The sequence below is a fragment of the Erithacus rubecula genome (genome assembly GCF_903797595.1).
Source record: "Erithacus rubecula genome assembly, chromosome: 6".
Taxonomy (NCBI): domain Eukaryota; kingdom Metazoa; phylum Chordata; class Aves; order Passeriformes; family Muscicapidae; genus Erithacus; species Erithacus rubecula.
The window spans coordinates 56519978-56545961 of record NC_136688.1 but is presented as its reverse complement, the minus strand read 5'-3'; the positions used below and the strand labels follow the sequence as shown (position 1 = coordinate 56545961).

The window sequence follows — 25984 nt, the reverse complement described above, 5'->3', positions numbered from 1 at the left end:
CCAGCAAATTATTTCATTTGCAGCCATTACCATTTTTGTGTGCTGTTAAATAGACCATTGAAACCATGGTTCAGTCTCCAGCCTCACCAGGAGCACCACAAACTGCAGATGGGCTGCAAGGACAGTGTGAACAGCCTCTGTGGCCAGGACAGCAGGTTGGACAGGGTTTGGAGCACCCTGGGACAGTGGAAGGTGTCCCTGCCATGGTAGAGGGTGGAACTGGATGGGCTTTAAAGTCCCTTCCAACCCAAACCATTCTGTGATTTTGTGACACCATGTATAGTGGTTTTGGTTAATTAATTTGAATTTTTTTTGTTGTGAGATGGGATTAGGAGGAAGGTAAAACAGGCTTAACTTTAAATGGCACAAAGAGAAACTTTATTTCTAGAAAATATAAGAAAAAAAAACTTAGAATAAAACTGTAGAGCACTTTTCCTTCTCTTATACACATTTTTTTTCTTTCACACTGAAAACGTACAGAAAAAACAACTCGGTTTATAATTTTAAAAAGTCTTTTATTAATTTACTAGGAGGAGAAGACCAAATTATGTCTCCTCTTCTAGGAGCAGACACGTCTTAACAGGTAAAAATTTCAGGAAAACCTTTTCAAACCACCACACCATGTCACCACCCAAAGCTGTTCCATGAAGGGAACCCCCAGTGCCCCCCTCCCCTCTGCCTGGACACCCCTGTGGATCCCAAATCAGCTGAACCTGCAGTGGAGTGGGGGATGCTGGATGAGCCAGGAGGAGAAGCAAGAGGCAGATCAGCTCTCCCTGCTCTGTGTGTGACACTTGGCAACTCTGAGCCTTGCAGTGCCAACAGGCTGCTGGAAGAAAAGAGCCTGATTTGCCTTGAAGCAGTGGGAGCTGGGGCTATGTGCAGCCTCTCTCTTTGCCTTGAAAAGCATCTGTTAATAGAGAGGAGTTGGAGGGGAGCAGCAGACAAAGAGACATCAGAGGCACGATCCTCCCCATCAGTGCCACTGCCTGCCAGGAGGGTTTCTCATGCAGCCCACGCCTGTGATGTGCTATTATAGTCCCTGAAAAGAAGGGAAAATGTCAAGTTTAGAACATCGTGGCTATTTGCAGAGGTATAATGCTGTTACAGCTCTGAGATGTCAGGCAGTACAGGCTGCTGCCTGTTCCCAAGAAGCAATTCAGGACCCAGCTCTGGAGGAGTCACCTGAGTAAAAATAAAACCAATCCCAGAATAAGGCAGAAGTCCCCATTTAGCTCCTTTTACCCATCAGGGCACACAGGGAGGGATGGTGAAGGGCTCTGACCTCGTGGGACATTTCCCACACTCTGGCATCCCAAAGGCCACAAGTCCCAGGGCAGCCACCAAATTTGTTGTCCTGCCTGTAACTCATTTTTCTGTTGTATCTGCAGCAACAGAATAAACTCAGGCCTCATTTCCTGCATCCCAGGTCACTCCTCAACAAAGAAATCATCATTCCCTCTCCAAAGGAGTTTAACAAAATCCACTAAACCATTTTCTCTGTGGCCCTTCATGAGAAGCTCCAGGTATCCCCTTCAGCATCCAGTTTCTCAGGACACCAGCACAGCAACAATTCCCTTCCTTTTGGGATATTATTTTAAAGGACAGAATAATCAAACATCACACACAGGTTTTCCTTCAGAGCTGGCAAAGAAAATCCCTTTAATCTGAAATATGACACAACCTGATCAGGTGCAGGCGGGAAGAAAAGCACCAGATCAGAGAGATTTTGCTTTCATGTGGCTACAAGATAAATCATCATCCAGGGCAAGTAATGGGTAGTAATTGTAAATCCTCTCTGCATTTACAGCACATCAGAGACCTGATGGCTGAGGTGGCTCCGTGGCTACTGAGCCTCCCAGGCTCCAATTACCCCTCTCCCTGCTCTCTCTATCAAAGGCAAAAAATTGCTTTCTTTATGCTAAATGATCTGCAGGGTGGAGGAAAATGGGCAAAAGAACTTGGAGAAACAATTGTGGCTCTGCTGTGCCCAGGTCTCAGCTGTTTCCTCAGAGGAGGAGGCACAGCAGGAAGGTGTGGGGCTGAAGGTTCTGCACCTCACCCACCCTGTGATGAGCTGGCTGTTTGCTTCAGGAAACAAAAAAAAAAACTAACCTGTGTTCAGTTTGGTCTTTGGACACTCCAATGTACTAGAGAAAAAGGGTTTTGTTCTTCTGACACTGCACTTCCATTTAGGAAAAACACCCTGCAGCACTGAATGTCCTGGGCAGATGGACATGAGCATGGCAGGGGAGTCATTTCCCCTCTTAGACAAGGAAAAACCAAGGCTGATTAAATTAATTTGATAGTGAACCACCCAGCAATCTTGTGGCACAGAACCTTCAGTCTCTACACCCCAGCCAGGGCTTGGCTTCTCAGGCCCTGCTGCTCTCCTGAAACAGAAACATCCTTTTGTCTCCTGCTTCCCTCCTCCCAAGTAGCACAAGACCAGGGTGCTCAGCCATGACCAAATCTCTGTCAGGTACTTTTATCCATTCAGGGCATGCCCTCCCCATCTCTTAAAACAATTTAAAAGAGTCTGTGGAAGGTGTCCATGCCCAGACACCCCACACTTGCAGTGCCTCTTGTAGTTACACAGCCATGCAAATGCTTCCATCACTGCCTGAGACGTGGCAGCTCCATGGCAATGTCCCTGGGTTTGCTGGATGCAGATTTTAATTAATCTGCAGTGTTTTCAGTGCTCAGGTTCACTTGCTAAATCCAGGCTGATCACTGCACCACTTCCCTTCTCCACTGCATCAATTATTGTCTTACACACTGATTTGGTGCTGACTTGACCCAAAATTACAGATATTGCTTCAACTTTGGGTTACAAGCAGCAGCCATGGGTTTATATCCTCAAGAACAGCCAGGTAAGCAAGAGCCTTTCCTTCCCCATTCTTCAGATTCAATGCTCAGCCCATAAAACCACACTAACATTTTATTTCCAGAGTGTCAGCTGAGATCCCTCTTGCACAGAAAATTCCCAATTTGTGCTTTTCTCACTAGCACCAGTGTCAGGGCTCAGGGTTTGCCATGGCAGGGAAACTCACAAGCAATCCACACTGAGATTTCAGCTCCAGGTTTCTGTCAGGCTGGGGTGTCCAGAAGACTCTTGTGCAGATTTTAATGATGTGGGTGTTATTCAGCAGCACAAGCCCTGGTGTGGCTCACAGCACTTTGCTTTCTTACAAGGCAAATGTGAAATTATAGGATGTTTTTCCTATTTCCTGTCTCCTCAAAGTTTGTACTCTGCTATCTGTATCTTCTGTCTCAGTATTTCCACAGCCTCATCTCCTTCCCTCACTCAGATATTTCAGAGTAATAGTATATTGTATAAATTGTATATTTTTAAGCCCAACATGCTGGCACCAAAACAAATATCCAATTAAATACTTATTTTTGACAGATGCTGTACAGCTTGCATGCAGCCACATCCCTTGATTAGCCTTTTGTTTTTCAGGCTATTAAGCCACAATTTTCACTTTCAATTCTAGAGGAAAGTCTTCCCTGGGCTGTGCATCCCCCTCCTGCAGCCCTGGCAGTGACCTTGTGCCCAACATGCAGAGCCCCTGAGCCTTGGTGGCTCAGGAAGATTTTTCTGTCACTTCCAGCAAGGACAAAACACCCAACAAACCTCTCTCTGCCACCATTTCTCCTGCAATCCATGGTCCAGAGGAGCTGCACACCTCCTGCCCATAAATAAATTCCACGTGCCCAGCACTGAGGCACAGCTCAGCTGTCCCTCATTCCAGCCTGGACTCAGTGATGCATTTTACTGCTTCCCTCCTTTCCATTTTAAACCCAAGCCCAGGTGATTTTTTTTTTTTTTTATGCAGGTCTCCTTGGCCATGGCTGTGTCTTGAATATAATATCAATTTTTTTCTAGTTAACTCTTCACTCCTCCTCCAGCTCCAAACCCCTCTGGGATGCAGGATTGACATTGCTGGAGTGTTATTTATTCTCACAAACTACAACCTGTCCCAGCAACCTCCTCAGCTCCTTGTGCCCAAATTACCTTGTTTGTCCCCACAAACCCATCCTGGGTTTTCATGCAACACTGCAGCTCCCATTTTGTAACAAAAATCCAATTTCTTTCAGTTGAATTTCAGCCTGCATCCAAGTTAGATTTAACCAGACAGGAATGTAATGCAATAAGTCAGTGGAATGGAAGACTTATTTGCTATTTTTTAATATTAAAAATGCAAAGTATAAATAATCTGGGGGGAAAAAATTAAATCAGAAAGCCTGAAATTGCATCCATAATTGCAGATTAAGTTATGGAAAGAATAAAGTACAACTCCATGGACAGATGATTTCCAGAGGCAAATCAGTAACTTTTAAAGGGCATATTGACTAGAGAGAATGAACCTTGGGAAAAGAGCTAAAATTGAAAAAATATCTAGCTGGCAAATTATTTAAAATAAAGATTTTTCAACTACTTGATCTAAAGTACAGTTAAATCCAGATCTAAACATTATGACAGCAAATCCCAGGTCAGGTTATACCCTGATCCTGGCAAACATTTTCATTATTGAGACTTTGCTTGTATAAGAGAAGATGTTTTAAATTTACATCAGACACTCTTGATTTCATTCTAAATCTCTTTTTATATGAGTATGGTCACTTTTTTTGCAGGGATTTAATTTTTTTTAATACACTATAAATTTTCCCTGCATTAAAGAAAAAAAATATCTGTTAACATCAGCCTCTTTTGTTGCCCAGTTCCATTTCCTCTACCTCAGATGAAATGAAATCCTTAATGAAGAGCCTCATTGACTGTAGTTTACCTTTCCAGTCACTTTCTATTAAAGATTTGGAAAATCAGTAAAAGTACAGCTCCACTCCCCAGTGCTGGCCCAACACAGAGGTTAACATTCCTTTTCATGCATGATGTGCAGAGCAGGGGTTTTCTGGGGATATTTTTGGAAAAGGACAGTGAAAAGCTGCCATTAATCTCCATTTGTGCTCCTCCACAGCCCAGCTGCAGCCCAGCACTGCCAGGAGCTGCTCAGGTCTTTGGCAACCTTTTAGTGTCAGACAACCACAGAGTCATTAAGTTTGGAAAATATCTCTGAGATCAACCCCAACCATTCCCCAGCACTGCCAAGGCCACCCCTGACCCCTGTCCCCAAGTGCCACATCCACATGGCTTTAAACTCCCTCCAGGGGTGGGGACTCCACCACTGCCCTGGGCATCCTGTGCCATAAAATTCATGGTTCAAACACTTAACAATTCCTTTTTGTGAAGGAATTTTTCCTAATATCCAACCTAAAACTGCCCTGGTGCCACATGAAGTCATTTCCCCTATGGTTTGTTACTTGGGAGAACAGAACAAGTCCCTCTCACCCATGAATATTCCTGCCTGGACATCAAGGCTCTGCTGACCCTGATCTTTCAGCCAATGCTCAGAAGCTTTTCCTGGACAGAAGTGTGTGGCACATTTCCATTGCTCTGAGATTTTTATAGGAAATCAGACTAAGACCTAAGCCAAAAAAATTTAAAGTAAATCAGAGAAACCCATAGTGCCTGGGAGGTGGAAAACTTGGGTTGCAAACACCATGAGGAGCACTGGCTGCAGTTGTCATTAAGAAAGGAAACATTTCTGCTGGGAACATCTCTGTTAATCCCTGCTGCTGGCTGAGACCCAAACCCTTCCCTTGGGGTGGCATCACCACTGGGGAAAAAAAAAAAAAAGGGGAAACCTCTGAAAGTCTTTAGGAAGCTGAGAGTGAAGATCCCTGTGCACTGAAATTCTGCCCAGCCTCAAAGTGCTTGTGACCCCACACGTGCAGGAGGGAGGATGAGATTTGCCTCCAAGTAAAGGAGGATTTTTGTGCCCTGAGCACAAATCCTGGTGTGTGCCTTTACCACCAGAACATGCAGGGAATGCCTTTGGTTTGTCCTTCCCAAATACTCTGGTGGAAACAACCCCAGGCTGGGCTGCCAGTGCTGCTCTGCACAGCCAGTGTCCTGCTGCTGACTGAAACAGGCTGAGCCCTGGGCCAGACTCAGCCCTGTGCTTTGTTCAGCCCCAAAAAACCCACACAGGGCAGGAACCCCAGTGATTTCCAGGACATCCAGCTCGACCTCTCCATCAAGTCACACATAAATGCTGAAAATGCAGGACTTCTGCAGCCTCAGAGCAGCTCCACACACACTTTTCTTGTTTTTTTTTTTTTTTTTTATTATAATATCTTCTTTCCCCCATTTTCACAAACCCCTGGCTTGGTTGCCAGAGTCAGGGACAGAGGCAGCGAGATCACAGAGAGTAATTTCCTAAGGAAATAGACCTAGGGGGAAAAAAACCAAAACATTGTCATTGTTTATCTTCTTTCAGCAGGTTTTGTTTTCTCATTGGAAAAAGCCAGCAGTGCAGCAAACAGCTTCATGAATATACAGATTGTTTTTGGCAACTACCAATTAGCAAAGAATGTGTTCATGCAATCCCCAAGCAGCTATTTCCCTGGGAATTTTTTTGTTTTGAACAAGCCATTTTCCATTACAGAAAATACACATGGTGACAAATAGTTCTTGCTGGCTCTTGTCAGTGGAGGGAGATGGGAGAAAGGCAGGCAGACACTCTGTTACTGGGGTGTGGGAAGAGTTGGGCACAGACAAATCAGAAACAGGACAAAACAGAAATAGGTCCTGGTGTGCACAGAGATGTCATTGTTGGGTTAATTCCTGCAAAACCAAGGGAGTTTGGGGTGTTCCTCATCACTATGCCACATCCTATGGCAAACACCTAATCCAGGTAAATCCTACCCAAAAAGTGCCAGGCTGAGGTTCCCCAGGGCTCCTCCTGGCACTGACCATGCAGCCTGGAGAAGGAAACAGCACTCAGATCTTCCAAGCATCACTTCCCAGCCCTGAGACACTGGATGAACACACATCAGGGAGATGAGGCACTTCCAGCCAGCTATGATGGACAGCTCTTTATTTCCCAGGGTTTTCATTTAACAAAGTGCTGCATTCCATAGGTACAGGGTGAGGAGCTGCTCCTGTCCAAGACAAAACCAGAGGGAAGCAGGAGGGCTGCTCACAGCACCCTGTGGAAGCAGAGCAGTCCAGGGAAGCCTCTCCAGGGTGAACATCTGGCCTGAGACACCCTGAGGAATCAGCAGCTGTGTTCTGGAGGTGCATTCCATGGGCAGGCTGGTTCCTCCTGTCAGAAATGGGGCTGGAGGTGCCAAAGCTGCTGTCTGAATTCTGGCTTTGCTACCAGGAGAATGCAGAAGGGAGGGAGTGGCTGGTGCTGTGTGGAGCCCAGGGGTGGCTGCTGCAGTGACATGGCTGTGCCACTGTCACCACCCTCAGCATCAGGGGCACTGAGGATGAGGAGGGCCCTTCTTGGCTGCTCTCCTTGCCCTCCCTCTTCCAGAGGAGCCTGCTGGTGTGGCCAGGCAGAGGTGAGATTAAATCAGCACTGTTGGGCCACTGGAGCTCCTGCTGCCACCTGGGCATTTAAATGCAGTGAATCCCACTCCAGCAGCTGTGCAGAGTATTTTTAAGAGCCCAACCCAAAGTCTACCGGCCCTGAATGAGAAGGGAAGAGGCTGAGTGGTGCTTGTGCTGTAAGGACCTGCAGACACTGCAGGAAACTCTGGCTCAGCTCCAAAGGCTCCCACAAGCTTCCCTCCAGCCAAGGCTGGTTCTGACTGTCCACCTGGATTCCAGGTAAAGCTGAAGACATGGGAGGGCTGACCAAAATCAGTTATTCCACAGAAACCTCCACTCCATCAGCTGGCATCTCTGCACTGGTCAGGTCCCATCCTTGGGGGAAGGATTTCACAGCCTGGCAGTGGAGACAGATCACAAGAAAAATGTTTGGGAAATCCACCTAACTCCTAAACTTGTCTCCAGCACAGACCAGAGAGCTCACACTGAACTGTGCAGGCAACTTGGCCTCCCTTCTTGTCAACTTCCAGCATCCCTGCCTCATTCTCTCTGAGGGAACTCTGGTTCTGAAGACACCAGGGCCCCCAAGGATGCAGTAAAACCCCATTTTCATCATTCTGACTGTCAGTGTTGCCTTAAATTCCTCAAGTTCAGTATGCTGGAGAGGGAGAAGAGAGACAGGGAAGCTGATTGCCCCTGCAGAAAGGCAGAGTTTCCCAAACTGGGGATTTATTAGCACAACAAAAGGCCACAGCACCTCCCCACCCACCTTCCCAATCCACCGAATTGACAACCCATCCCAACTCCTGAGCTGCCAGAGCTGGGCTACCTAAACCAGGAGCCTTCCTCAGCCATCCCTCCTCCTCCTCACTGACCCAGCAGCCCTGTGTTTTATCAGATATTTTATTTTATTTCATCCACTTTGCAATCCCCACCATGCCTTACCAGGGATAAACCATCAAAGAGCTCAAAGGACAATATTTCCCAGTTCCCAAGACAGCAGGAATGATCAGCTGCACTGTGAACACCTCCCAAGCACCTCCAAACTCCAAGGAATTAGAAGGAAATAGGGAGAGATTGGTCTGGAGGGAAAACTTCATCTTGGCTTGGAGTGATGATTTACTGTGTGAGAAAGATGCCTTAATTTTGGATTTGATAATTTATTGCCAGTCAGTGCCTGTTAAAGATGTGGGGCTGCTTTTAGCAAGGCAAAATCCTCCTGCTTGAAATTTCAGGAAAAAAAAATAAAAAATAAAAAAAAGGAGAGATGCACTGTGGAGCCCTGGAGGGATTAGGGTGGGAAGACCTTCCCAAAATGTTTTCTCCCCAGCCTGCTGCCCGTGCACCCTGCAGGATGGATGGCTGAGGTACCACACACAGCTGCTGGGCTGGAAGACTGAGCTTTAGAGCACATTTTGAAACAGGTTGTGGCACCTGTCCTTGCCCAGGGGGTGGCCCAGGCTCACAGGAGATGCCTGGGCTCTGCTGAGCAGTGGTTTTTCAGAGCTGGCCATCACATCTGGTGGCTCCCTGTCAAGAGACAGCTCAGCTCAGGAGGGGCCCCTGCATGTCCTCTGTGCCTTGCAGGAAGGATGATTCCCCACAGAACAGCACTTCCCACCTCAGAAATGTGGATGTTTTACATGTCAGATTGAAGTAATTCCACAGTGGGAGGCAGAGATCAATAGTGCAGCCCTTTTCCTGGATATTTTGATGACATTCCTGGGCAAAGCTGCATTATTGTCCCCTGCTCTGTGCCTGTGACACCTCAAGCACTGTCACCCCCAGGACTAACAGGCACCTCCACAGCACCCTGCATCCATCTGTGCCATGAATTCACCTCTCTCCCTACAGCCAAGGGTTCCCAGTGTGCCCAGCTCATCCTCACAGCTACATCTCTCCAGCTCCTGCTGTTTTCCCACTATCAGCCACGAATCCCTCAATAGTGACTCAACCTTTAATGCCTTTCTGTATTCCATGGTTTGCAGACCAGGGAATCTGTGGCTGCCCCATCCCTGGAAGTTTTCCAGGCCAGACTGGACAAGGCTTGGAGCAACCTGGTCTAGTGGAAGGTGTCAGGGTTGGAACCAGGTCCCTTCCAACCCAAACCATTCTGTAAGACAAGACCCATCCAGATCCCCCAAAGGTGCTGCTGTTCATGCAGCTTCCAGGGGCTGAAAATTCATTTTCCAGCAGGGTAAGGGGATACAGAGGCTCCACTGCCATCCCCATGGGAATGCAGCCTTGGGAAGAGGTGAACCTGGAGCTGGGAAAGTCTCTGACCTGCCTCTTCTCTCACCTCCCTGCACACTGACCAAAGCAAGACCACCCAGCAGTAGGTGAGCGCTGGTATTTATTGTGCTGTAACAGACAGTGCTGGTTGAAAATGGACAAGGAATTTCGTGGTGGAATCAAGTGCTGAGGCCATTCCTGTGTGTCTCCAAGCAGTGTGGAGCAGAGCTGAAGGAGAAAGGGGTGAGATGGGGGTACCCAAGGGCAGAAATGTTCTTCAAACTGTATCAAGAGCCCTGTACGTGGGCACTTCTCGGGCAGCCAGGGATACAGTTCAGGCTTACAACTCATTAATTAAGCAGAGCAGCTAATCTTAGCACTAATGAACTCTAGCTCAGGTAATGTAACATTTAAAATGAATTGGACAGAAGTCATTCACAGTAAAAGATTTCCATTCCTGGGATGGGTGAGAGCTATTGTTATGATTAGATTACTGCCAGCCAGGACCAGAACAGTACACCAGGGCAAGAGGAAAAGAATCATCCACACGGAGCAGCTCCAGCTGTGGCTCAGATCTCCACTACTGTATCAAAACAAACATCACGGGTGGCACACGTAGAGCATAGCATTGTCATTGTCACTGTCACTGGGGACACCACCCCTGCTGGGGCAGCCCAGGGAGCAGCAGTGCAGCAGAAAAGTCGCTTGTTCTTCTTCTCCCCCTCTCTCTCTCTCCTCTGAAAAGTCACCAGGTCTCCCAAGGGCACTGCAGTTCCACTCAAAATTCATCTTCAGAGCTGTCGGCCAAGAGCATGACTCGGTCCTGCATGCTGTTAAATTCCCTCTGCTGGGGGAGGAAAACAAACATCAGAGAGCTCCACGTGCAAAAAGGAACGAAATGAGGAGAATTTGGGTGCCCCCATCCCCTAACCAAAGTGCCCTGAACACTCCAGCTCAGACAGACTCTACCAGGCTGGGCTGGCTTTACAGCCAGCAGGGCTCACAGCTTCCATACCTGTTGGAGCCAGTGAGTTCAGGGTCTCTCTGAATTCTTCAGAGAGAAATCAGAGTGCAGGGATTGAATAAGTCTTAGAGTGAGTTCTGATGTTTCTAGTGAGTAAAATGTCTGGATTCCACAGCAGTAGCTTGTGTTCTACTGAAGGTTGCAAACATAGTAATATCTTCAGTAGAGGCTCCAAGCCCACAGTTGTAGACAGTGCTTAGACATAACAGAGTTATAGTAAAAATATTGCTTACATTTCTTAGATAGAACACAATCGATTCTATGTGTAGTGTTATGACCTGGTGAGCTAAGAAACTAGAATTCTAATAGGTTAAAGAGTGTGGTCTGAGTTTGCATCTTAGCTTGCTAGAAAAATCTTATATATCAGTATGTATTGAGAGAGTTGTTGCTTTTAGCCATTCTGGCTTCTAGCCATTTGCTTATTGCTACTGCTTTTGCCATTGCTTGCCATTGCTTTAGCCATTGCCTGTTGAGACTGATGTGCTTTGTAACAAGATGAGCTTTGTAATAAATAACCTTTTTAACTATTAGCTGCTTTGCTTATTTAAAAGATTACCCGACAAATAAGAGCCTAAGAGCTCAGAGTTAGGAGTCAGAAAGAACCCCCAGAGCTGCTGCTGCACATACCTTCCCTGGGCAGCTTCCATACCTTCCTTTTGTGCCTCTTGGAGCCATTTCTGCGGCGGCGGTTCATGATCTTGATGCTGTAAAGAGCTCCCAGGATGAACAGGGCTCCAGCAATGCCAACTCCCACAGGAACCAGCATCCCCGACATGTATCCTGCCTGATGGAAGACAGGAGCAGAGCAGCACTCCCCAAACCATCCTTTCACTGTCATTTCCACCAGACAAGGACTGCAGTACATCCCTACGGTGGTTTCCTCAGTTTTTTGGGTTTGAGCCCCCATCACCTGTGACTCCTGCTTCCAGGAAGCCCCACTCCAGGAGCAAGCTGGTCAGCACCACAACTCAGCTTTTCCTGGCAGATATTTACTATCAGGAAATACAGCTCAGACCCTGCAGTGCTTGCCTGCCTTCAGGAGAGGGAATAATTTGGGTGAAGTGTCTCAATAGGGATGCAGGTGTGAAGGAAAACCTTGGCTGCCAAAGGAAGGTGATCTCGAGCCATTCCTCAGCTTGGAACTCAAAATCTTTGAGCCAAACACTTTGGCTTTGCATGGGAAGGGGTCCCCTGCATGGCAGCAGGACAGTGACATAAAGGGAAGGCACACACACCTTCAGCTGGCATTAAGGGGAGCCCAGCAAAACTAAACCAGCCCTAATTCAATCCCTGTGATCTGTGTGTTTGCACTGCTCATTAAAAAAGAAAAAAATACAGGCAGCATGACTAATCTAAAATTACACATCTAAACACTTTAAATCCTTAGGAAAATTTCCCAAGTGCTTGTTATTTTATATTTTACTGCTTTAAATGAAAACAAACCTCAGTTTTAAAGTGCCAGGGCGGTTGGGCTCAGTGTTGCAAGGGAGGCAGGCACAGCCTGGCTCCCCTCTCTGTAGCTCTGCCTCTCCTCACACTGCAGCCAGAATCCTCTGCTGTGCCACTACAGCTTCACCCTTTGCCTGCTACACCCCCAAAAATAGATTTTACACCTGCCAAGGGGCACAGGCACCAATTCTGAGGGTTATCAGACAGCTCCTAGTGAGACTCAGCCCATTGCTTACAACCACTTGTCTTCATCTGTGCTCTCAAAATACAACACAGCACACACACCATAATTACTTCTCTTCCATAATCCACTGAGTGGGAGTTAAAAAAAAAAAAAAAAGCTATTCAGGTGCACTACCCTGCCTTTGTACACTTACCTGGAGAATGGAAATGACTGCTTTCATCTGGCAGGCACAACACCAAGCACCAAAGAGGGCTGGTTTATTCCCCCAAGCCCCTCCAGATCCTGCTCAGTGCTTGAAATAGTAACAGCTCTGTGTCTGGATCCCAAAGCTGGGGGATCTCCAGCTGCACTGTTCAGATTCCCTAAACACCCTCCCAGAAAACCCAGCCCTGTTCAGCTCAGGTGCTGGGAAGGGGCTGCATCCCTGAGCCCAGCTCCAGAAAAAGGAGATTAGTGAGGACACAGCTGAAGCCTGTGTCTCTGTGAGGTAATTAAGGTGCCTTAATTGGGTGACCTAATTAGTGCAGCATGGGGTTTTCTATTTCTGGAACTTTGCTGCCGGCACGGGCAGTGAGGGCAGGCTGTAAATGGCTTTTAGCTGCTGCCCAGCTGAGTTTCCATGTCAGAAACCACAATGAGCTCCTCAGCCTGTCTGTGAGCCTTTATCAGGCCTGACCAGCCCATGGCCTTTCACAGATACAATGTAAAGATGTGCCCAAAAGTCTGTATTTTATCACCATCTGCTGAAACTGGGTGGGGCAGTGATTCTTATCTCTGTGGAGATATCCTCTGCTAATGGGCCAGCTGTTAAAACCAGGTGGGTTTTTTTTCTTTCCCACAAACCATCCTCCCTCCAGGAGATATCTCCTGTTAATGGCCATTGAGTCCCAGTGCATGACTCATAAAATTCCATCATCCCACCCAGGGGGAGGAGTCAAATCTTTCCTACCTAGATAAAAACTGAGATTTGGAACACCAAGGCTGCTCTTACCCACTGGTTCCAGAGGCCAAGAGTTACCAGGACCACTGCTTCAAGAAGACCACTCCATCTGGACTGCTACCACCACCCTGACTAGTGGGGTGTCAGGTTGTATTCTGACTCTGTCAGTGGTTTTTCTTTTGTACTATTGCATGCATTTTATTTTTCTATTTTTTTTTTCTATTAAATTGTATTTCTGACTTGGAGTCTCTCATTGGTTTTGCTTTCAAAACCATTACATGGCCTTTCAGAGGTTTTCCCCAGCCCCCAGATCAATGTTTTGTACCCCAAAAACCTGTGATGTGATGCAAATCCAGCCCTTCTGTGTCTTGCAGCCCAGCTTCTGTGAGCTTCTGCACTTTCCTGATAGAAAACCCCATTTTTCACAGGCCAAAGCCATATTTTATGCCTTTATGAGGAAGATGTAGCTTCTTTAGGGATGCTTTTAATACACACAATCCATGTTCATGACCTTCCTGGCCCTGCTGGGCTTTGAGATAATACCATGAGAACCTGAGAAGAACTTCATGTCTATTATTTGACACCAAATGCAGCATTTGCACAGTGATTGCTGGAGACCAGACATAAATCTGTCCCTGACCCAGTTCTCCTGGCCCCACAGTCCCCACACCTGAGGGACAGGGAAGGACACACCCAGAGATGGCACATGGAATCCTCTTCTGGGCAGGGGGATTATAAAACAGAACACAGAGCAAATGAGAGAGGCACCTAAGACTGGTGCTGAAAAACTCAAGTACAAGAGGAGGGATTTAACAGGTGTATTTGCAGGTGATTTGCTGGTTGGGAGTGGAGGTGGGGAGTGTTTTTTGTTGGGCTTTTCTAGGGGAAAAAGGTGAGCCAGGTGAAGGATCTGCTGCTCCCCAAAGGAGGGAGGTGGCTCAGGAGTGGACACCAGTGGATCTCCAGTTACACCAGTGCTTGTGCTGGGCACTGCCACACGAGTTTAGACTCTCCAGAGCTCTGCTGGAGACAGGAACATGCAGCCCCTCTGCCACAGGGAAGGACAGGGGTGGCCAGCAAGGTGACAGGAGGAAAGATGTGAGAGTTTCAGTGATGTCCCAGGCTCGTGCTGTGCCATGTGCTGGCATGAGCAGGTGACCTGTGTGTGCTGCCATCCCTCCAGGCACACTGCCAGCCCCTGGCTGCTCTTTACCTTCACTGGGAAAACCATTCTCTGTCCTTCCAGCATCTGCTCTGGATGAATCCCAGGCCAAGGGGCTCTGCTGTGAGCAGGGCTGGCTCTAGACTTGCCTCCTTCCTAGTGCAGGCAGAAAGGCAACTCAACAAGGGCTGGGCAGAAGCCACCCTAAACCCTCCCATTCCCCACCCCTGGAAAACTGACACCACACCCTGTTTCTCTGCTTTGCCTTGGTGGTAAAAGAGCTGCTGAAATTTGGTGTGGAGCACATGGGGAGGCTGGGCTGGTTGAGTGAGTCTGCCTAAGCTTAGAGATGTTTTCAGAGATCACTCTCACTCCTTGGGATGGCTTTTGTTTTGTTTCTGATCCTGTTCAAGAATTTCCAAGACCCATTGAGTTGTGAAATGTTCTTTCTGTCGCCTCATTTCCAGCTTCATGGCTCTGCTGTCAGCAACACAACACTTGGAAGGCTTCACAACCATTCTGAAATGTCAATATTTGCTCCAGGGCAGCAGAGCTTAAAAAGCCATCACAGCCTGTGGTTGGCACAGCTCCTGATCCCATGGACCAGCCCCCTGTGATGCCAGGCAGGAATGATCAGGCTCTGTTATCTTGTCAGTTTTGCTGTGTTTGATCATTCTCCTCCCAGGGTTTGCAGCACATGGAGGGAGGAGAGGCCTCATCCAGAGGCACTGGCAGCCTCTCACCAGAGAGCAGCACCAAACCCTCTGGGTTTGGATCCAGAACTGAGCTTAGCACTCAGGGAAAAAGGTGGAACTCAGTTCTGTACCCTGGGGTCCCTTTCAGGTCAGTCTGGATAGGGTCCTAAGCAACCTGATCATGATCTGGTGGAAGATATTCCTGCTCAGTGCAGAGGGGCTGGACTAGATGGACTTCTAACCAAAGGTCCTTTCCAACCAAAACTATCCCATGATAAGTTAAGGGGAAATTTAAAAAGTAACTCAGGTTATCTGACAAGGTCATCTCCTGGTGCAGAGAAATTAATCAATCACTTCTGTCCCTCCTGCCCCTTAGTTACAACCTATGAGGGATTTATTGTGGATTCACACCACTCTATACCAGCAGCATCTGGTTCATTTGCCTCCTAGAGAAAATTTTAAGCACTTTCTCAACTGTCTGTGTAGAGATAAAGAACTGCAATGACAAGAATTTATTTATTCCTGAGAATAAAAGTGGTTTTGCTTCGAAAGGAACTGAAACACTGAGCCTCCTACCTTATCTTTCAGCTTCTCCATCCAGCTTCTCACTGAAAAATAAGGAAGAATAAAAGCTGTAATCATGTTACTTCTATTAATTAGTAACAAACTACAGTGATAACATTAAAATAGAGAGCAAATAAATTGACAAGCTGATAAGGCTGAACATTAGATTTCCTCTTTTCTCATTCATCAGAAAAAGCAAATGCAGCAATTCAACACAAGAAACTCTTGGAGTGAGTTGGCAGCAAGTAGCTCACCTTTGTCTGAGCAATTCACATCTTCAGAGTGATTTAACAACAAAGATAAATACCAGTATTTCAGGTTGTGGGTTTTTGACCATCACTTCTCATACACACACTGGGGTGTCTGACCAGGAGAAAACCTTACAGTGCAGTTATCCCCTTCCACTGCCCTCCTCTGTGTGGATATTCTTCCATGTATTTGGGCCTGTAGTGATGCCCAAAAATGTATTATTCACTGCCTTTATTGCCCTGCTTTTCTGGAGCAGCCACTGCCTGCTCTGGGAAGCCTCCAGAGGGCTGGGATAGCACTGGAGGTGCTAAATCACTAATCCAAGCAAATTTGTACTGCCAGCACTGCAACTTCCTTCTCCTAACAGTTAAATAAATCCTGTGAAATATGACATCTGAGAATTAAAATTCTGTAATGGCAGCTGCTTTGGGGTGAAATATTCACTGATCTCAGAGAGCTGCAAGGGCTCAGCAGTGGGTGCAGGAGTCATTAACAGCACAGGGCACAGGGTGTGTCTGCACTGCACCCATGGCAAAATCCCACAGGGATCCACTAGGACTTCAATAAATTCCTGCTCAATAAACAATTAACACTTAAATGGTTTTGGTTTTCTTTTTTTTAGGGCTCAGCAACTGTGTTTGTTCAAGGATTCTCATCTGTCCAGGAGGACAATGCTGCAGGCACTCTTGGACACACCCTCCAGGGTGTGTTAAATGCCAAGTGTAGCACAGAGTTTATGGAATTAAACCCGATTTCCAAGCCTGCTTTGTTACAAAACATCCCTTCAAAGCTTGAATTAGCAATATCAGTGTCTGCATGTGCACCTGCAGCACTGAGAGCACCCTTTTGAAAGGAGCCTTTCTGTGAGTGGGGAAGGGACACAGCAGGGCCAGCAGCAAATGGCTGTTTTATGTTATACCAGATATAACACAAGTTCAAAGCAATTTGAATACTCCCTTTGAAGTGTTAGCAACATAACATCTTCCAAACAGAAGGATCCCAAATTAGCTGAAGGTGAACATGAGTGAAAGAGGCACAGGTGCATTTATCTCTGATGAAAGCTGAGAAAAAGATTAATTATCCAGGAGAGGGACACACACAGCACTGGAAGAGAACAAAAGGTCTTGTTTTTATCAGCTCTTCTGTCTTAGGTTGCCATATAGGATGTGTCCAGCAATGTGTGTTCTGTCCCCATCTGCTGAACTGGGTGTGGCAGTGCCCCTGATCTCCTGGCACACATTCTCTGCTCATGGGCCATCTTTAAACCAGCTGGGCAATCATCTTTATCTTCCCACAGCCCATCCTCCCTCCAGGAGATATCTCCTGTTCATGGCCACTGAGTCCCAGGGCATGGCTGATAAAATTCCATCATCCCACTGGGAGATGCTCCAGCCAGGGCAGGAGCCAAGCCTTTCCTACCCAGAGAAAAACTGAGATTTGGGACACCAAGGCACCTTCTTTCCACTGGATTCCAGAGGAAAACCAGACCCTTCCACATCATCCCTGGAGCTTCAGAGGAAACTGCCCCTTCTCCAGGAGCACTGCTCCAGCTGAGCCACATCTGCCCCTGCAGGAGGATGCAGCACCATGGAATGGGACTGTGCCACCACCCTGACTGACTGACTGTGTCAGCTTGGATTCTGACTCTGGCAGGGCTGGGATTGTTCTGTGTAATGCTGTATTTCTATTTTAATTTTCCTAGTAAAGGACTGCTATTCCTAATTCCCTATCTGCCTGAGAGCCCCTTAATTTCAAAACTATAATAATTTGGAAGGAGGGGGTTTACATTCTCCATTTCAAAGACAAGCTTCTGCTTTTATTGGCAGACACCTGTCCTCCAAACCAGGACATCCTCCCACCATGAGTCCTGGCCGGCACAGGCTAAGCCATAAAAAATTCAATTTATAAGGTGCCACCACAATCCTCTGCCAGCCAAGCCTGCACACTCTGGATGCCACTCCAGTGGAATCCCAGAGAGGAAGGGAACCCGTGGCTCCCCTGGGATGGGTTTCCAGGTGTGACAGTGCCAGGAGGGCTTGGGGACAGCATCCCCTGTCACACCAGGACAGCCACCCGTGCACCTGCAGTGTGTGCACGCTGTGCTCAGCCAGCCCAAACTCCAGCTGAGCACAAAGCCTATTTTTACATCTTTCACAACAATTACATGGGATCAGTGATCTCATCAATAGCCGACCCACTTTCCTGCAGCTGAACAACGGCTCCAATTAACTCCAGTTATTTCCAGGGTATTTCTGCCAGGGCAGAGGCAGGGGCTGAGCTAAGAATATTCTATTGCCTATTTTTAATGAACACAGATTCTGGCTTTGCTCCCCTCTGCTCCACAAAACAACAGCAGCACACCCACTGGGGCCCACAACTCAACAGCATAAATTTTATTTGCTATTACACATTTGTTTGTTATTAAACCCAGCCTTGTTTTCAGCTGTGCAGAGGTGCCTTTGGGAATCAACCCAGGCCATAAGAAAAACAACCCAAGGTGATTTCTCCTTCACTAGGTGCCTCCTCAGGGGATGCTCTAATGCAGCCTCTGACCTCTGCTAGAGGAAAATAATAAGATTGAGGTAGGAGGTCAGAAACCCTTCAGTGTTCTGGCAGGACTGCACTGGGAAGGAGCAGAGAGTGTGGAGCTGTCCCAGCCAAATTCCCTGAGCTGCCAGGCTGGGGCCAGACAGGTCAAGGAGCACTGGATTACTGCTGGAACCCTAAAGCCTGAGAGTTCTGAACTTTCTGTGCTTTCTGGCACTGACTCTCAAAAGAACACTGCTTTTGACCCGAGGCCTTGGAGAAGCTTCCAAATTTGAGTGATGGAGTTGGAATCACTGGTGTGTAGTTTGAATACAAGAGTGTAATATCACATGGTGAAAGGTTTGGAATTTGGGGGTTTAGAATATAGTAATGGGTATGGGACAAGATGGAGGTTCATGGGTGGTGCCTCTTCTTCCTTCTTGTTCTTCATGATTTCAGGTAGTTTTTGACTGGATAGGAAATCCCACAGTGCAGCTCACAGGTGTTTGGTTATTCAGTCAAAAGTGTAAATAATATAGATGTTAGTTTTTAATTGGATAGTTAGCCTTTAAAAGACCTTGTAACTAGGTAAATACACCCCCATTTTCTCACTTTTAGCTTATTAGTGTTGCAGAACTCTCTGTACTATAAATAGGATTTAATAAACAACCAAGTCCAAATAAAAGAATCTGTCTCTCGAGTTTCCATCCTAACTCTGAGTGTAGGCAAAAGGAAAAAAAAAAGACAGCCACTTGTTGGATCCCAGAAACCTGGGATTTTTGAGCTTTCCATCCTTTCTGGCACTGACCCCCTGGAGAACACTGCTTTTGACCTGAGAACTTGGAGAAGCTTCCAAATTTGAGTGATGGAGTTAAAATCACTGGTGTGGAGTTAAATAGAAGTGTGTGATTTCACATGGTGAAGGGTTTGGAATTTGAGGTTTTTATAATATAATAATAGGTGTGGGACAAGATTAAGGATTTTGGGTGGTGTCTCTTTTGGTGCTCATCTTTCTTCTTCTTCATGGTTTCAGGCAGTAGTTTCTGGTTGGTCAGTCAGTGTCACACTGAGGGTCACAAGAATTTAGTTATTGGGTTAAAAGTATAAATAATATAGGTATTAATTCTCTATTAGACTGTTTAAGAGACCTTGTAGCAGCTGGATCTGCTCCATTTTGCTCACTTCTGGCAGGTAGCTAGAAGTGCTGCTGAACTTTCTGTACTTTTAATAAGATGTAATAAACAACCAAGCCTGAACATGAGAAAATCAGTTTCCTTTGTGTATTTTTTAAATCCTGGCTCTGAGTGAAGGCAGAAGAGACTTGAGACAAACCACTAAATAAGTGGTGCAAAACTCCCACCACTGTTACAGCCACTAATATGTAGAACCACTAAGAAAGTGGTGCTGCTATCAGATTACCATGAATTACAAACATTTATCATGTCACCAGTGCACAGCACTGCTCTAACACACTTGTGAGGAAATCACAAGCTGCTGTGACACTAAAATCCTGCTCCAATGATTTACCCATCTGAGGACACCACGTGTGTGGAAGGAGACACAGCATTATTTCAAGGTAGAATTGATATCTGTGCTAAGCAGCTGCCATCAGTTAGTTCTGGGCTTCAGACTCTAATTATGCAACAGAATCCATAATTAATATTCTGGCTTGGTCTCGGGAGAGGAACATTGTGGCTGGCACCTTCCCCTGGAAATGCAGCACTCTCCAGGAACACCAGGTGACTTGCCAGTGAAGTCAAGCAAATAATTAGTAATAAATACTCTAGTCCCTGTATTTTTCATCATCCCCTTTATTCCTCCTTTCTCTGGCTACTGAATGTCCTGAAGAAATTACAAGAGTCTCTTGTGTGAATTACGAACAAGTGTCTGCAGTGCTGGCTCATCTTCCATGGCACTTTCAGGATGGTGACTGATCCAAACTCTCTGCCTCAGCTTAATTTTGATCCCTTGGTTTCATGGGGAGTAAGTAAGATGAGTGTGGAGCACTTCTGCAAATTGCATACATAATCTGAAATTTCCTCAGTGATTTATATAATGTCTGCATCTCTGCAAATTAATTTCAAATAACATATAGCTTAAGATTAAGCCAGTCAGGAGCACAGAGGAGGAGCACTGGCCTCAGAGCAGCCCAGGATGAATTCAGACAGCTACACATGCAATGTGCTATTTTTAGTCAGTTTTACCCAATTTTCCCCTTCAAAATGTGCAGCCAGCTCTCAGAAGCTCTGGTTCCAGCTGAAGGAGTGAGGCTCACTTGCAGAGGGAAGCAGCAGCCTGTGGTGTCTGCCTGGCCCCAAGGGACAGTCACAAATCCCTGTGAGCAAAACCCTTCTGGAGTTCAGGTTTTGGCAGATGGAGGCTGGAGGGGACAGCAGGTGACACCTGGGGGTGTATGGCAGGGGATGCCCAAAATCAGAAGGGGTTCTGAGGTCTCTCCAGAGCTTCTCTTCTCCAGGCTGAGCACTCCCATCTCTCCCAGCCTGGCTCCAGCCCTCAGAGCATCTCTGTGGTTTCCTCTGCACTCACTTGGGTCCAGATCCCTTTTTTTTTATCCTGATCTCCCTCCCTGCTGCTGTTCCAAGGACTGTCCCTCTTCAGACCTGTTCTTTTTCCTTACCCAGGTCTCCTGTGCCCCTCTCTGTGCCAGAGCCTGGCTCTGCCTTCCAGCCTCACCACCAAATCTCTCACCAGAGGCTTTTCCTGCTTCCCTCCCCACCCTCCTCTGGAATCAGGAGCACAAGTCCTCAGGGCCTCTTGCTTTGCCAACTTTTAGTAATCTTAATTGCCTAATTATCCACTCCAGTGCAATGATAAAGCTGCTTAATAATTCTGTTCGCTTCTCCTTCATTCTCTCCCTTTCCAGATAAGAAAATGCAAAGACTTCTGCTGGAGATTTCAATCAATAATTCATGCCCTACTGCCATCAGTTGTGTCTCTCCCCTCCCCTCCTGGATGCCCTGCTTGGCTGCTCTGTCTTGTCACTTTGCTTCCATCTAATCAGCTTGTTTCAATCATATCCTCTTTTTTAATCACCAGTTAAAGCAATTCTGTTTTTCCATGGCATGTTATCACTCATCCCTGCAGATGTTGGCTGGTTTTCAAATCCAGCTTCATTCCAGAACTTCATCTTGCTACTGGTGAAGGTTCATCCATCATCTTTCCTTTTGATAACTCTCCACTAAGACCCTCAGACCAGAGGTGAAAATGTGGCACTGCCAGGGATGCAGGGGCAGCCACAGCTTCCTGTGCCAGGGCCTCACCACCCTCAGCCAAGACATTTTTTCCTGTTATCTAATCCAAACCTGCACTCTTTCAGCAAAGGAGAGCTGGTTAAAGTGTAAAAAATAAGGAGAAGATTGATTACTTTCAATCAGTCTGTATACACCAAGCAACTGCCCTGTTCCATTACAGATTTCATCCCTTTCTTTTGCAGGTTAAACTTTTTTTCCCCCAAATGAGACTTGTGAGAACAATTTTGCAGAAATGCTTCGTGCTTCATCTGCTCAGTTCTGACAACTTAATGGCACAAGGGTGCATCAGCTCCTTTCCCTTAAAAAAGCACAATTTTCAATTTACTTACTAGCACAAATAAATAATAAAGAAAATGGCATCTGCCTGGAAGGCAGCATATTTTTAATTCCAGAACAACTACACCTACCTGATGGGAATGTTGATGCATGAATTGTCCAACTCCAGAAGACTTGAACAGCTGGATAATCAAACAAATGTCAAACTGACAATTACCATTTATGTTTTCAGATAAAAATTTTGCTTGGGTGAATTTTGAATTAACCCAGCAAACTTTAATAGTTACCATGGCACAGTCTGGTGCCTGAACTGAACCATCTACACCCTTTTTCCTGCTTATCCAGCTGCAGCCCAAGCCTGGCTGCAACCCAAACCTGACACAACCTGCCCAAATCTCTTGGAAAAGAAATGGAGATGGGGACACAACTCACCACACTCACCCAGAAAGCAGGAACTGAAATGGGCTTCCCAGTCTCTTCCCTGACCTTATCAACCCCTTTGACACTCCTTTCCCCATGGCATGAGGTCTGGTTCCTCCTTTTCCTATTCCCTTCCCTTTTTAAGCTGTTTTCCACTTTATCTGTCCACAGTGAGTAGCCCCTTGCTGAGGCTGGCAAAGGCACTGCCCTTGTGCCTTGGCATTTCTCTGTGCACTCCGATCTTCTGTGGGGCTTTCACAGCACATATTGACACTTCCACACTCTCTGTTTCTCCCTCAGTGGCCACAGACAGGCACAAGATGTTAAAACCAAGCCAAGGTACAAAAGCTCCCATTATCCTAAAAGGCATCAGCAGGACGTGGCTGTGAACTGGCTGTCACAATTTGTTGTATGATTAAATATTTACTGGATCACACTGTGTTCAAAAGCTCTGCCTGCTCTGGGAGAGGAAATGCAAACTTTGTTTATGGAAATGGCAATGCCTCTGCATTGGGATCAGCTCCTGGAGCAGCACGGGGATCACAGCAGGGAGAATCCCCCCTGCTTCACTCAGCTCAGGGGCTTCTTGTGTCCTGAAAATGTTCATCCACCAGCTTTCAGTGAATCACAGACAGGTCTGAGTTAGAACAGAAAAGCTAAACCCCAATGCATCATTTCCCTGTATATTTACAGGGAAATAGCACCAGGTGGAATTCAGTGCTACCTTTTAATGCCCATTTTTCACTAAACCTGCTTTCTGCTCCACAGCCCAGCAGCCTCTCCCATGGTCTGGCAAAGTCTGAATAGATTTTTGCAAATTAAAACTAAATATCAGGTGGCAGTGATGGGAGGAGTGGAAAAGGTGGAGAAGCTGCAGGTGCAGAGCACCTCACACATCCCTCTGCTCCAAAAGCATCTCATTTCAGCTGGAGGGCAGCAGCAAAATGGTGGTGGCTGTTATTTGATTAAATACCTTCCAAATCTCCAGCTGAAGCCATGTGATACTCCCCTGGCTGAGAGGAGAGGGCATTTCTCATTCAGCCCTCTCTAAATGCAAACCACAGAGATCTTCCTGCCCTCCTGACAGAGCCCATGGCCTTATCTACTTTAAAGCATCAGCAGAGCTACACTGCAAAATTTCTTCTTGTGCTTCAGCTTATGTCTGATATTAATCAGGCTCAGAAAAGATTCTGGGTTTGCTTTTTTCCTTCCATAAAGAACAAAAGTAATTTTCAGAATCCTATTTCCAGGGGACAGTGTATGAAGGATTTGCCAGCAGCAAGAGCTGAAATAGGGGATTTTCCATTTTTGTGCTTAAGAGAAAGGATATATTTTTCTTATTTCAGGTTTTGGCCTTTATTTCATCTGTCAAGATGCAGCACTCCCCATGAAATGACATAAAGATCAATAAAGAACTAAATGGTTGGAAACAAAAATGATGGAGGTGACCTTTGAAGGAAAAAACAGGTATTAGACTGTGTTTTCAGCAAACAATTATTCCACTAATTAAACCACAAAGCCCTGAGCATCGATTAGATGCTAAAAATAAGATCTGATTATCACAGAGACTCATTTTCCTGCAAATCCTTGGGAAGAGGAGCATTGGCCAGTGTTAGTCACAAAAGGAAAATGAACTTATGTTTGCTAACAGGACAATCCTTATCCCACATTCCTCCTGCATCCAGAACTGAGCAGCAATTCCCACTGTGATTCCATTCTCTTGTCATCAAACACCAAAAATTAACTTCAAGTTCCTGACACCTGTTCCTGACACCTTGTCCCTGACTTCTTGTGTAACTATAGGCAAGCAAATTGATCTCTCATTCCATTTTTCCATCCTTACTATGGGGGTATTAAATATATAATAGATCATATTTTGTGTTTCTTGTCACTTGTGTTTCTTTTCCTTGTGTCAGAGCCTCTTCCTTCACAGTTTAATAGCCCCTACTGCAACACCTCCATCTGTGTGGGATGTTCTGGGAGATAAGACAGTACAAATATTAAATCACAGTAAAATGGGGTTTTTTAGACACAAATGCTCTTTAGGATGCCATTAATTACTTTAAACATCATGTCCTGGCCATGGGCAGGGACACCTTCCATATCCCAGTGGCTCCAAGCCTTGTCCAGCCTGGCCTTGGATACTTCCAGGGATTTGGGGCCGCCACAGCTGCTCTGAACTGGGATAACTGGGACAAACCAGAGTGGCTGTGGGCAGCCATCCTCCCACAGGCTCCAGGGTGATGGATGCATTCCAGGAGAAATCAGCCCCTCCAGGGGACCCTGCTCTATCCCTGCTGCTGGCAGGGCCACACTGAACCTGGCACTGCCCTGAAGTGATTCCCAGGGAAGAAGGGCTCAGGTTGGGGAATATTTTGATGTGATTTTGGTGTCACCTCTCAGGCACAGGCTTTGGCCACACTGTGTGCTGTGCCAGAGGGGCAGAGTGCCTGGGCTGGGATGGAAGCCAGCACTGCAAGTCCTTGTGTTTTGGCACTGTGACATCCTGCAGCTCTTTCTGACAGACATGGGACTGACATTTCCAGGGGACATTACCCTCTCTGGGTTTTTGTCACAAGGAGGCCTTCTCAGAGATGTGTGCCCATCCCAAGCCAGTGGTGGTGGGATCAGGTCAGAAACCTCAGCACTCTGATTTATAACTCAGACACTGGAAACTGGGCAAGGGAGAAGGCAGATTCTGGTGGAGCAGATAATCATCACAGAGACACACAATGGTTTGGGCTGGAAGGGACCCTAAAGACATCTTGTTCTAGCCCCTGCCATGGGCAGGGACACATTCCACTACCCCAGGTTGCTCCAAGCCCATCCAAGCAGGATTTGAACACTCCAGGGATGGGGCAGCCACAGCTTCTCTGAACTGGGACAACTGGGACAAACCAGGAAATTCAGTGCCAACCAAAACAATAGCTCTGCTGTTTTTTGGGTTGTGAGAGTGATGACAAGAAGATGCTGTCCAGCACCTGGAGCACTGCTGAGTGATCTGGGAAAGTCACTTTACATCTCTGAGCTGGCTCCCCAAATGCAGAAGAGGGTTAATGGCATCACTGCCTTTGTGCAAGACCTGACTGGATACTGTGACTTGCAGACCCCTCCCTAGAGTTGCACAAGGGGGATAATTATTCAGTTCTTCTCTTTCTAAACATGCCAGTGCTTCGTGATCATTGGAAAATGATAATATCTTGTTTGCCATAAATGTGGTAATTATAGCTAAAACTCTTCATTTACATGGAAATGACAAACAACAAATTAGAATCAAGCATCTACAATTAGGGTAAAAAGCCATGGCAATTTGTTATTCTTCACAAGAAATCATTTTTCACATCATTTACTGGGAAGGAGGTCTCATTATATAATGATATTTAGCTCTTCAACTACTTTTCAGCTTGGCAGCTTTATTAATTGCACTCACAACAGTTCTCTAATATAAACAAGCATCTTCATCTGCTGACTGGGAATCCAAAGCTGACAGCAGCACAGTGAAGGTGCTGATGCCCTGGCACAGGGTGCCCAGAGGAGCTGTGGCTGCCCCTGGATCCCTGGAATTGTTCCAGGACAGGTTGGATGGGGC

At 46.5% G+C, this 25984-nt stretch overlaps 1 protein-coding gene across 3 annotated transcripts in view; it reads right to left on the bottom strand.

Annotated features, from left to right (window-relative positions):
• Window positions 1-9738: 9738 nt before the first annotated feature.
• ARMH4 (armadillo like helical domain containing 4) overlaps window positions 9739-25984 on the bottom strand; it is a 153095-nt gene continuing 136849 nt past the window's right edge. For 2 of the 3 annotated variants that reach the window (XM_079309312.1, XM_079309313.1), the window contains exons 6-8: window positions 15665-15696; window positions 11308-11442; window positions 9739-10481 (exon numbers count right to left, since the gene is read on the bottom strand). In XM_079309312.1, coding sequence (XP_079165438.1) covers window positions 10413-10481; window positions 11308-11442; window positions 15665-15696 — 236 coding nt within the window. In that variant the 3' untranslated portion in view covers window positions 9739-10412. Of the gene's footprint in view, window positions 10482-11307; window positions 11443-14444; window positions 14550-15664; window positions 15697-25984 lie in introns of all 3 variants that reach the window. The other variant, XM_079309311.1, reaches the window with a different exon arrangement.